Source organism: Centrocercus urophasianus, unplaced genomic scaffold (assembly GCF_019232065.1).
Source record: "Centrocercus urophasianus isolate 14NV4802_14NV808 unplaced genomic scaffold, USGS_Curo_1.0 seq_12, whole genome shotgun sequence".
NCBI classification, from domain to species: domain Eukaryota; kingdom Metazoa; phylum Chordata; class Aves; order Galliformes; family Phasianidae; genus Centrocercus; species Centrocercus urophasianus.
The window spans coordinates 42,569,766-42,583,387 of record NW_024884364.1 but is presented as its reverse complement, the minus strand read 5'-3'; the positions used below and the strand labels follow the sequence as shown (position 1 = coordinate 42,583,387).

The following is a 13,622-nucleotide window of genomic DNA, read 5'->3' as shown; positions in this document are numbered from 1 at the left end:
CACCTTTCTCTCAAACACCTGCTGACAAGCTATTTCACTTAAGCTTCATCAAGTTCTTGTTTTGTGATTGTGAGAAAAGATGCCATTAGAGCCATTTCTGTTCGGGGTGGTGTCTGAAGAGACTCTTCCTTTGTGGCTCCTCATTGAGAAAGCAGATGTATAGATTTGCCTTACTGCTAGTAATCTCTACAAGCACACAGATTGCTTTATGCTTCTTTCAATGACTATAAGTTTATCTTGGCTAATGACACTATAACTTGCGTTAGTGCAGGCTAAATACAGAGTAGGGAAAAACAAAAGAATTGTCATCTTTGCCTGCAATTATCTTTTTACGTTGCTTAGAGATAAACACTGTATGTCTACAAGAAGCATATTATTAATAGTATTTGATCACATATAAAGTAAGACCGAACTTGGCAGTAATTATTTGAACAACCTTTTCCCCAGTATTGAAACACATGACACATTGGATTTTTTTTTTTTTTTTTTTTTTTTTTTTTTTTTTTTTTTTTTAATTTTAATGAGGACTGGAAATATTAGTGATATATCAAGTGGGGATTTTGTTAGCTTGGCTGCTGTTCTAGGAGCCTTCTCATTGAAGGCTTCTTTAAAAAGAGATGCCCAAAAATATGTAGCTTGCTCCAAAAGTAATGCCTCTATGGAAACTACCAGAACTACAAGGAGAACAATAACTCTATTTGGTGAAGCAAATTTTCCCTTAAAGAATGCCTGAACGCCTTTTTTTTTTTTTTTTTACATAGTCACCACCATTAGCTATGTACTTTCACAAGCAATGAATGAGAGTCTGCATGTTGAGCTTATAAAAATTTGCACTAGCGGAGGTGATCTGCTGTTGCTACTGCTGAAACACCACCTACTGATTCACTGTGCTTGCAGCCACTGTTGGGTTTCTATCAACATTATGCAAGTGCCAATGTCAGTGGGTACAATCTTTTCTGCATGGAGGAATTCAGTTCCACTTCTTTTCTTCATCTGTACTTCCATGTCAGATGTGATTGAGTCAGACTGCCTCTCTGCTGCCTTCTGTCATGCAGCAACACAATATAGCATAATATTGTTTGGAAGATTCAGCCTCTTCTTGCCATACCACCAACACCCGCCTCTGACATGGGCCAACATATTAAAATAGGAGGCTTTACTTTCAGAGCAGCCGTTGTATTACTCTGCATGAAATTTATATCTGTTTTACACCCCTGCCTATATCTGTCTCATACTGCAGGTGGAGGCTGTGCCAAAACCAGCACCATTCCTAATGAATGATTAAATTGAATGCAGCTTAGATACCAACTGAAGCCCTCTGTTTTTTGCAGTAAGAAAACAAGAAGTATTGGTGAATGTATCTGGACACAGACTTTGTGGTCATTAACATTGTCCCTTCATTTCCATGTATCTGAGTGTGAAAAAAGATGTCTCGAAAAGGAAAGAGAATACATTTGTACGTGGTCATCACTTGAAACATCAATGAGACTACTAAGCTTTTATAGGAGCTGCTTTTCTAAAGAAGCATATATGCAAACGTGTCCTGTTATTCTGTCACAGAATACTTTTTTGACTGTCTTGCTCACTGTTTTAGTTTTACTGATGATTTTCTTTCTGCTGGGACTTGAGGCCTGGGTGTTTTTGACCTGAGCTTCTGCTGCAGTAGGCACAGACCATCATTGCTGGGTGCTACCCACTGCTCGCCTCTCTGAACTGGCAAGGTGCAGGTCAGGCTGCAGAGAGGAGGATGGAGGAAAAAAGAGGTGAAGTAATTCAGGGCTGTCAAGGGAGAGCTTCAGGTTGAAGCCTGGGCCTTGGCATGGACATCCATCTGTGGCGTAGGCATCCATCTGTGGGCCCTGTGCCCAGCTTTGGCTCGGGATCAGTGCGCCCTTGGTTGGCGTGGCTTGTGGCAGCCCTTCCAGCACTTTCCCCTGGATTACAGAAGGAATGGTGCCACGGGATTAGGAAACTTGAAATACAGGCCCTGTTGTGAAAGCTACAGTAATACTGAGGCACCTGGAGTGTGACAAGAGTTAGAGGTGCTGTGTGACAGAACTCAAGTTGCTGAGGGTGAATGTGAGCACAGTATTTGGATAACCACTGGCTTCCCACTGACAAACACCTTAATTAAGAAATTCTGCTTTTCTGTGCATCAGAAAGAAGGAAATTTCATGAGGAGACCTATGACAGGGCTGTAGCTTGCAGTCATTCCTCTCAGTGTTTGGGAATGTGAGCATGACTCTAAATACATGTTGTCTTGTGGTAGGCTTGCTTTTCTGAGTTTGCTCAAGAAAGGTGATCTGTAAGAAACTTTCCATGACATATTTTTTGTACAGAGTAGACTTAATTTCTTTTCTGATTAATTACTTCATCCAAACAAGCTAGATGCTCAAGAAGAAGGGAAATTAAAAAAAACTTGTTCTATTTATTGTTGTTCCAGCTTATTCCTGAGCCCTACATCTTCATCAAGCTCTTTCAACCACAGCAACCACAGAAAACTGCAGGAAAAACAAATTTGTTTTTATTTGATGTTTATCTCTTTAATTTGGGCGGATTTAATAAGTTATTAATTACGAGCCGCTTAACTGCACAACAAAGTATCTTTTACTTTTCTTTCCTAATCTATTGTTTTCATCTTGTAAATTTTTAATTTATGGCCTAATTCTATCTGTTGTATAATTGCTATAGAATATTTAAAGTCATTGCCCAAATGCACCGACTGTCTAATTGGAAACTGAATGAGGTGGCAACGGACAGTGCCTACGCAGAAACTGTGCAGTTATAAACATTCCCACAAAGCCATTTGTTAGCTAAAATACGATGTTCTCAGATATTGCTGTAGAGATTTTTAAAATGCAATCTTAGCATATGCTTGTTTCCCTCTTAAGCTGAGTCCAGAAGTGGGAAAGATGACTGACATTGTAGTGACTCCTTATTAAGTGTGTTCAATTTACAGGTATTGAAAGGATGTGGATGGGAGATACATCCAAGCCATATTCTGAAGTCTCTGTTTTCCGCAGTATTTCAGCATTGTCCTGGAATTAGGACTGTGGAAGGGTTAGGGGCTCTGTGTTTACTGGGTCTTATGACAGTGTAATCTTCCTGGAGTCCCTATGTAATTAAAGAGTAGATAAGTTGATTTAGTAAATGGTGTGGATTAGGAGAATGACAACTGCTGGAAATAATCTTTTTTTTAATTTTTTTTTTTTTCCTACAGACAAGAGAGGAAAAAAAAAATCCTTGCCTGTAGGAAAAAAAAATAAAAATCACAGTAATAAGCTTCAGTAGTCTTAGACTGGAATTGGTAAACACATCCCTTCTTGTAGACAGATTAGTATGGTGACCAAACCAGGGAGTCTGGGATGAGAGAGAGGGAGTGTTGTTAGGAAATGTGTTTTTTTTTTTTTTTTGGTGTGTAGCTGAGGCAGTTTTTTTGCATCCCGCTTCATCCACCTTGGTTAGTAGCAAGTAGCTCTTACCTCAGATGAAATTCTAGCCATGCCACATAATAACCCTGTGATGTATTTTAGGCAAGGAGCACTTTTAGCACTCCCATCTCTTGTGGTAATGATAAGCTCAAGTCTCCACAGTTGCGTATTTATTTAAAATAGGAAGAAAAGATCTCTTTTTAAATAATGCTAGTACTCTTCGCATTTGTGAGGAAAACATCTATTTTAGAATTATCAAATTGCTTCTGTTTCTGTAATAAATTGTAATAGAACATTAAATTAGGATATTCTCTAGTGCCATTTCAGTGCATTTGAAGGATTTTCAAGTAGTATTTGTTAATATTTCTGCAAAATTGTTTTTGTATCTGCTGCATAGTAGTGGACTGTAATTTCAGCTTAAGGAGCTGTGTCTTAAGTGGAAGCAAAGTTTACAGCTCTAAATGGGCAAGACAGACTTTGAGCAAAGTAGCACTGTGTTCTTTGGTCTGTGATTATGCTGATCTTCTGCTGCTAACAAGAATTAAAAAAAAGATAATAAACATGCTTCCAATAAAAGCAATCTGATATTACACTGTGTTCATACTGTTCGCTTTTGCTAATTGCAAGCCCTCTTTTCTTACATGGTCTTAGGAATCAGTGAGACTGAAGGCAGAAGGGGCTGCTCTGTAACTGTCAGATTTACTGAGAGAACTACTGGGTCTACTGCTTGGAAAATCAATTCTCCAGACTAGAAAGAGATGTTTTTTTTCTTAGCTCACTTAAACCATCTAAAAGATCACTCATAATTTTGTTCTTCTTTTGTTCTATTTTTATGCACTTTAGAAACAGAACATGCCATACATTTAAAATCTAATGAGTGGGTGTATTTATACCTTAATTATTGGGAATGGTTAAGTTTTGAAGGAGATCAGTCTTGCTGTTCTCAGTACTTCATGTTCAGTAGCACGGCTAAGTTTCTTTTTCTGTTTTTTTTTTTTTCTATTTTAATTTCAGAACTATGGTTTGGAAACAGAAAATCTGAAAACTCTTTCACACAAACTGAATGCATCTGCCAAAAATCTGCAGAACTTCATCACTGGGAGGAGGAGAAGTGGTCACTATGATGGAAGGACCAGCCGCAAATTACCAAATGATTTTCTGACATCAGTAGTGGATCTCATTGGAGCTGCTAAAAGTCTCCTGGCTTGGTTGGACAGGTAAAATATCCCATATGTGTCACAGGTAACCAGTTCATGGACATGCTGAAAACCCAGCCTCTTTAAAAAACATAACGTAGACATTTACACAGTAGCAGAATCCACTCACAAATTCTAAGAAGAACTTTGTGGCAGTTTTTTTTTCCTTGTTATTTAACTGTCAGTACATGATTCTGATAACATTACAATACTTCCAAATTCCCTGCAATCCTACACATTTCTGGAAATACAGTATAGCACCAGGCTGACATGATTAGGATTTCTGCATATTTCGTTAAGAATATAGAATAATACATTGACCTGAAAAAATCAGATTCTTTGCTCTGACAAAATCAAACTGGCGAAACTGTAGTCGTACGTTTCATAATGTATGTGTAAATATAGACTTTTACTGTGTGTGTGTGGTCTTGCAGTTTGTGTTGGTTGTGTTTTTAATTACTATTGGTGCTTTTTTGTTTTGTTTTGTTTTTTTTTTTTTAACTGCAGTGAAATACCTCAGAACTGTAGATGCAGCTGGAATGGGCTTATATTCTTATTTTATTAGCTAGAAAATATGTGAGAGCAGGGTTAACTGCTCTCCTTTAGTATACCTGCATTGATAATTTTCTAGTGATAGAAATAGTCATAAGCGGGTATTTAAGATGATCATGTAAACTCCTGAAGTAGTTGAAATGAGTCTCCCTGTCTTTATGAGAATGCATCACAGAGCATTTTTATCATGAAAAATAAAATGCTTACCCTGATTTGCAAGATGTGCCTTTAGTGAGTATCTAATTTTTTTTTTACCCAGCAGCTGAAGTTTTTCAGAGTATGAGTTTTGTGTAGTTCTTAGAATCCAATAGAGCTGTTTTGGTTTACTTCTCTAGGTTTTGCTGTGTTGTATCTAATTGATGGCTCCTGTCTCATAATTGATTTCCCTATGAAAGGGTAAGGTGAAACAGGAATCTCTTCCATTTCCTAACTGAAATTTAAACTCTTTTATTCAGTAGACTCCAACTACCAGAGTTTCTACCTTCCTTTCTAGCCTTCCCTTAGATTTCAAAAATGAAGATGTGCTCCTGCATTTCTACCTAGGCACATAACATTAGATATGCAGAGAAATGATTAAGCTTTGTGGGAAGAGTTAGATACTGGAAGTTGAAGAATTGGGAATTTGTTTTTAGCTTTACCTCTAACCTATTGCTTTGACCTGGAAGACCTGTAGTCCTCGTGTTGTTTGGTTTTTTTTCTGCAAGCAATTTTTGGCAGAGAGTAGCGTGTCATTCTGAGTTTTAAAACAGAAGGAATAGTATGAAATCATGTTCTGCATAAGCACATCAGTGTTTGGGACTTTGTTCCATTTAGAAAAGACCTTGATTGTTTTCTCATCTAAATTGTGGACAATGGATAAAAAATTGGAAATAATATTTTGCATTCAATAGTCTAAAATTAAAAAGTAGATTTTCATGTATATTTAACACTGGAAAAAAGTTATTGTTCTGCCAACTAGTTTGTTTTTTTCTGGAAGGCTGATCAAATAACAGTTAAAAAAAAAAAAAAAAAAAAAAAAAAAAGCTTGCATCTGAGTGCTAATGTGTGAATGTATTCCTGTAAACTGCTTAGTTGTAGTGTTGGTGAAGAAAGATCTCTGAAATGTTTTGGTTTTTTTTAAGTGTATGTGAATCCTACTCTCAAATGAAATGCAAAATGACTTATGCATTTATCTGAAGCTGATCAAACCAAGGAGTTCCAAGAAATTAAAAATTAAGGCAACAATGGTGAAAGCTTTTAGCAATGTTGTGTTTAGCGTGCAAATGAGGTTTCCTTGAAGCAATGTATTAATTTTATTCAGATTTCTGAGAAAGTGCCTCTAATGTTCTGCGTAGCCTAAACATGTAGTGCTGCCAAATGTTTTCTGTAACATTTTAAGTCGATTCTGATTTATGAGAATGTGAAGCTTTCTTGTTTACGTTTGTTCTTCCTTTTTTGTGAAATCCCCAAGCTGGAGTGAGAGCAGGCCAATGAGTGTATCTTTCTCAGGAAGATGGAACATCTGAAGTACAACAGCATTCTGCTGATTACATTTTTTTCTGAGCAGATGTTGGGGCCACTAGGGGGAGATAGTAAGATTTTAGATATTAAATATCTGAAGTCAGGAACGTGGATTTAATTTCATTCTGCACAGCTATTGCTATAAAATCTGGGCCAAATCTGAATTCTTTTGGTTGGTGCCTAACACCAGTTCCGTCTGTAGGGTATGAGAGGGAAGAGAAAACCATTTGGAGGTATAAATTGGTTATTAGGGTTATCCACTCTATAGTAACATCCATTCTCCATTGTGCCTGTGTCGATTTGCCTCACAGGTCACACAGGGAAAATGCAGCCAGCAGCAGCTTCACATTGCCTAGAAATGCAATGATGAGGTTTTTTTATGCGTGGGGAATGATGATGATAGCATATGAGTCCTGCTTTGCCAGCTGCTCAAGCAAGCCCTCCCTTTATGATGTTTCCATAGGATGTTCGCTGCTTATAATAGCCATGATACATGAGGCCAGGTACAATTATCAAACAGACTGTAGAAGTTGTGATTTGCTGAATTACTTTCACTGTAGCTCTTATAGTGGCACAGTATGGAGCTGATCTAAGAATGCTCTTTGTTCCAGGCCTTTGCTTGTAGCAGCTGTACTTTCAGATGTATGTCACAGATAGAGGTTTTTATTGGAAATTAAGATAGCTTTTACTGCTGAGGTTTTGAGGTCTTCAAGATTAATTTCACTAAGGAACTGGAAATTTCAGCAGAGAATTCTAGCTGTTTTCAAAGGAGGTTGGCTGAGAATTTTTAGGGGCATGAAATGACTCCCTAGTAATTATGTTCTGCAAAGAAATTGTCATCACGCAAATAGATTATGCCCTTAAGCTTTTTAGACTCATTTCAATTTCCCTTTACTCTCTCAAAGCACAAAATCTTCAAAAAAATATTTTGTCTTAATAATTTTTATTTTATGCTCCTTCCCTAATCTTCAATTTTTTTGCAAGCCATCTGGGTGCTTAGATTTGAGCTTCCTTGAAAATCTTGAGAGTCTTTTCTGAAAGCATGATGTATTTCCACTTGACACGCAACTTAGCTCTTAAGCTGATGGAAATACATACTCTACACTGTAGCAACAAACTATTTGTCTGCTGTTCTGAATGACTTGGCGTCTAAATGTCTCTGCTGTGAAGTGATACTTCTTAGGAATTAGATAATAATAAGAGAGGAGCTGTCCAGGCGATCCAGACTTCAAGCTAGATGATAGTTATTATTTTCAGTCTTTGTTCCTGTAGTTCTTGTATCTTGTAATCTTTGAAATAGTAATTGATGCTATCGTTCTGAATCTTTCTTTTGTTTGGTGTACTGGGTTCCTGGAAATTCTTCTGTATTTTACAAGGTTCATGCACTTCAGCCTGAAGAGGTTGAAACCTCAGTGCTTTCTATACAATATACTTTATTTGCTGAGATTATGTACAACAGTTATCGTGAATGTGTTTCTTTGTATCTTCTGAATAACGGTGCACGTAATATTACCTTCAAAGTTGGGCAACTTACTTCTCTGCAAATTGATTATTTGATATAAATGCAAGAGGAAGATGAGTACTGTTAAGCAACTGAAAAATAAACTGAATAAATAGTTAAAGAAAATCATTAGAAAACATGAAGGAAAAACGCTATTGAAAAATGCATTCAAGTTATCTAAAAATAAGAATTGAGGTAGAAGTTGTAGATCCCTCAAGCCAAACTTAAACTTGAGGTATGCCAGAGAAAGAAAATCTTTAATGTATGATTAAAGTAGAATTACTGTTGTGAGTCCATTACTGTGGATTCAAAGCATGAATAAACCAGTTTTATGGCTTAAAGCTATTTCTAGCCTCATAGAAGTGTATTTTTCTGTACAGTACTGTGTCCAGTGGTACCTGTGCAATTAAACAGAAATTAGACATATTTATTTATTTCAATCCCAGGTAATGTTTTATTCTTATGCACCTACAGTCCTACATAAAACCACTTTTACGAGTGTTGCTTTGTGTGTGCATCTGTGTTCACTGCCTCTGCGAAATTTCTAAATTGTGCCATTCATTTGAGGCTTTATTGAACTGTAAGCACTATGAATTCACTCTATGTTGATAATCAAGCTACTTTTTTTTTGTATTTCACTTGCGTCTTCAGTGACAACAGTGAAAACTTCAAAGCTTTTGTCCAGAGGGAAGTATGAAATGAAAACTAGTGATACAGTGTTTCCAGAAAACTATCCAGAGCTTTTTTGAGTTTGGAGTTTAGTGCAGCTTATAAGTACCTTTATGATTAAGACAGAGCTCTTGTGCTGTTCTCACATCTCATTTGTTTTCTAAAAAATTAAGAAAATATGATCGACTACTAGGAAGTTTTGCATGTGGTATTGTGTTCTAGATTTTCATGGTCATGGATTAGGATTTGCCAGAGAACACTGGACTTTTTTTTTTTTTTTAATTGTACTTTTTGACTCAGCTGTCTGTTAGGGCAGCTATTTGGTGTGACTTTCACAGCAGTGCTCTTGTACCCCTTGTTTTTCACCCTGGCATATATCCCCATAAAATCTTAAACTGCTGCTATGGATTAGGCTGAAGTCGAAGTAATAGGAGCAAAGATATATTGTGGAAATAGCTTTCGAGTTCCAGTCTTTCAGAGTTGTGGCTGGAGAAAAATTGGCAGGCTGACAAATATGCACGAGTTTGATTAATTTACCATTGCTATCTCTGGTCTGATACGTGAGCAAAACGGCACATGAATGAACAAAAAGTCCTACTGCAAATAGAAATTGTTGGTCCTATAAAAGAGGCAGGTCAAATTGCTGAGAGAAGTAACAAAATGTAAAATTTCAGAATAAAAGACATTCCTGTTATCTTAGATCAGCTTTTTGGGCAGTCACGGAATTATGAGGTATAATTCTTTCACTCTGAACCCCAGGTTAGTAATATTAGCAATTAGTACTTGCTAATATTTAGCAAAGCACTTGTATATATGCTGCAGTCCTGTTAAGGTAGGCTCTAATCTGTGCCTGAAGTTATGGACATTTGGATGCTTCAGTGCATAAGTCTGGATAGCAGAACAGACTGAGCCTGTTCACTGATTCTTTGTTATGCACAGGGTATAGCCTGCAATTACGTAGATGCTCTTGTTTACGTATGAATAATTCTAGGTGGTCACCTTCAGCACACTCTTTTAATATGCTTTGCATGAAAGTACTGTGCTAGGAGAATGCATTTCCCACTCATATATGACTCCCCCTCTTTTCACCATGGTGACACAGTGCATGCATTTTCTTACACTGTAGGTGAAGTGTGTCTTGTTGGATTTCTTCATCTCATTGTTCTCAGTGAATGAGCCTCATTTATGTTTATTGTGTGACTCTTCTGTAATTGTAAGTAAAGAGGACCATTTATTGGGAGAATTAGGCTTGAATGTTTGCAAGCATCTAACTTCTTACAAAAGCTGTTACTAGTTTGAGGCCTCCTCTTTAAGGGACTCAATATGGTACTGTTAGCTGTGCTTGATTATTACTTGACAAGGTAGATCTGGTTTGTGCAAGGATGGCACTGGGAAAACAAATGAAAACCCAAATAAAGAGAAACCACATTTCAGTGATTCACCCCACAAATAATGCACTTTCTGTCAAGTGGCTTTCAGTCTACAACACATGAATACGAATATATGAAGTCTAGCATGGTGCAGGTTCACAATGTGGGTACACATAATGGAAGAATTAAGAGGCTCCCTCATCACTAGCATGCATGGTCATGAAACATACATGTGCTGTAGAATTATGAAAGCGTTTCATGTGCGTGTGGCAAAAAGGAAAAGATCTGTGAGAGTTTTTGAGGGAAGAAATAATGAATTTTTAAGAGGAACTGAGAAGAGGGTTCAATGAATATGGAAACGTATATGGAAAAGATTTTGAAAAGCCTGTGAGAAACAAGGCAGTGAAAGGCAAAGGATCATGCCACAGCAGGAAGTGGGACAGCATATAGCCTTTATACCAGGATAGTTTTTAGTTCTTATTTAATTTAAAGAACCCTAAATTGAACAAAATGCATGTTGAATATTGTAGTTATTCACAGGGAATTTGCTTCTATGTAATCATATGAAGTACTTGAGAATTGAAGGTCCAAGGGACTCAAAAGACTTTTGAAAGAAAATAATAAAATCTAGAGGTTGATGGAAATGGTTTAGACCATTTAAGAAATACATATATATTTTTAAAGTGGAGAAAAGTGGTCTGATTAAACAAGGATTTCCTCTAACTTGGTATGTTTTTAAAGTCTTGAGAAGGAAGGTGCTGGAGTAGCCAATTGAAAAGGTGTATGTAGGATTTATCTTCACTTCTGTTTGACCTGTCAATAATTCTGTACTGTATTGAAACAATGCATTTTAAAATCAGATATTAATGAAGAGGAGCTTTCGGTGTTTCACAGTGTATCTATTATGAAATCAGCGATTCCATAATGACTTTTCTATTGATGTTTATGTTGAAACTGCTTTGTTATATCAAGTCTTGCTGGACTTTCATGGTTGAAATTGAGGTTCAGAATGTATTACCAAAATAAGTATCCTTTGACAGTAAATATACTTGGAGAGGCTTTTGTTTTTGCTACTATCCTAGTTGCCTACTGCAGTAGTCCATGTGTGTGCCGATTACCTCCAGTGAAGTGGACTGAACTGGGGAGAGGGTGAAGAGGGAATTTCAATTTTAGTGGTCCAATTTGTAGCAATATCCCATAGAAGCATTGGCAGAGACTGCCATGTGAGAATCAGTTTATTAGCTACAGAGAACTACAGAAGAGGTAGCTTGAGGACTCCTTACCTCTTCCATAGGAAACAAGGACCTGTCATCTTATCCTTCCAAGTAATTAATCAGTTCTCAAAATATTTTAATAAGGATCATGTTTCTTAGGAAGCTTCTCCCTTCTGCTGCCACCCATGTGTCACTTCTTTCCATGCTGTTTTCAGTAAATCTTCACTGTGTAAACCTCAGTGTAATAAAAATGAGTAATGTCTCAGTCTCTTTGCCTCCTCTTTAAAATTTATTTGGGGCATTTCTAACGTTCTTCACTAAGAGCAATGATGGTAAAAAAGTCATTATTTTCCTCATGAACCATGAAACCAACTAAATTGTAAAAGTATGAGATAAAATCATACAGTTTTAGAAGCCAAAGCCTACCATGCGATTTTGTTTAGAGCAGTGCTGGAGGCTTTGAAATGTCAAATAGATTCCAGTTGTGTAATTTGAGGATCAAATTGTATTAACATCCATACTTAAAGTAAAAGAATGCCATTTGCTGGTTTGATTTCATTCATTCTAAGTAAAAATGAGTTCATAAGTTAACATGACCTTTTTAAAGGTTTCAGGTAGATATAAAACCTCAACAGCCACAATTTTAAAAGGGGAAAAAGGGTGTTTTTGTACATTTTGGCTAATGCACTATTTTTTTTTATTTTTTTTTTTAAACACGATGATCGTTCGTAACCAAGAAATACAGTCAGCTTTCATCCTTTAATAAGCTCTCATATCAACTGAACTTCAGTAATACTCTGTAACTGTAGGTAAACCTGCTATGTAGTTTGTATGTACTGTACAGTTTAAAACTTGCATTTTCAATTTTGATTACAGCTCTGTGTCAAATGGCTTTTGTCAGGCACCTTTCAGAACTTATCTACATGCTACGTACCAAGATTCTACTGTCTGCTTGCTTATATGGTTCTTAAACTCTGCCAGACTTCTTATTTCTGTAATTTTATTTTTGAATTCCCTAGAAAATAAAGGTAGAAAAAATATATTTTTGTTGTATAATGTATTACATCAAATTAAATCTGCTTGTCTTGAGTATGCGCCTCAGAGTTCATGTCATTTTTTGAACCATCAGGGCAGGATTTAAAATTCTGGAGAAGAAAGAGAGCACTAGAACAAGATAAAATTCACATGGGCTTGTTGGCAAAATCTGCCTGTACTAAAAGTTCAGCAACTTTGCACACAGAAAAAAATTTTAGAAAACTACTAAGAATCAGTAGAACTGTATCCATAGTTCTCATTTAGACATGCTTGTAGCAGAGTTCTTTGTACTGGCAACTTGTCTTTAGGTTTAGATTAGGAAGTTGGGAGCTCTTTATGAATATAAATGCTCCCAGATTTTGTGACAATTGGGAAAGGACAAGTGATCCAGATTATTTAAAAGCCACTTCTCTTCAAATACTTGATCTATATACTGCATGATCTGTTGTTAATTTATTCAGACATTATATTCCACACAGTACTTTGCCACCTTTTTGTTTGTTTGTTTGTTTTAAATGTTTGAAGCAAGTGTATTATGGAGAAATGTCATCTTTGTGATGGTAATAATGTCTGTAAAAGCCTCATTTGCAACACTGGTGGAGTAGAACTGTTCACTTGCAGAAAATTCCAGCCCTGCCTAGTTTGACTGTTTCTTGAGTACACAGAATAGATCAAGTTGTGTTTATATTTTAAGACAGATTTGTAACACAAAAATCAGAGGACTGCAGCCTCACTAACCAAATATGTTTTAGCAGGGCCTCCAGAAAATAAGCAAGCTTCTAGACAAGGTAGATAATCATTTAAAGCATTCTGACATGACGTTTAAGGTGTAGGATGCATGTAGGTGACTTCTTTAAGTGCTGGATTACATTTTTCATTTCACCAATCACTTCTGACTGTGGTACAGTGTGGGGAGATGTTAAGCTGTGCCTCCAGTTTATCCTTTGTAACTGTTTTTGAGTGTTGATTCATCTCTGGCTCTAAATGGCATTCTCATTTGGATAAAACTTTTGCTTCTTTTGAGTTCCTCCAGTAATTATATTAGACATCAGACATGATTCCGGAAATTGCAGTGAGTCAGTGAAATACTTTCCTGGTGCAATTCATATCTGTGCACCATCCATATCAGAGGTGAAAATGGCACCTTAGTAATG

At 36.6% G+C, this 13,622-nt stretch overlaps 1 protein-coding gene across 1 annotated transcript in view; it reads left to right on the top strand.

Moving 5' to 3' along the window:
- Positions 1-13,622, top strand: part of CNKSR2 (connector enhancer of kinase suppressor of Ras 2) — a 191,008-nt gene that overhangs the window by 41,164 nt on the left and 136,222 nt on the right. The window contains exon 3 of the mRNA XM_042810178.1: positions 4,446-4,648. Coding sequence (XP_042666112.1) covers positions 4,446-4,648 — 203 coding nt within the window. The remainder of the gene's footprint in view (positions 1-4,445; positions 4,649-13,622) is intronic.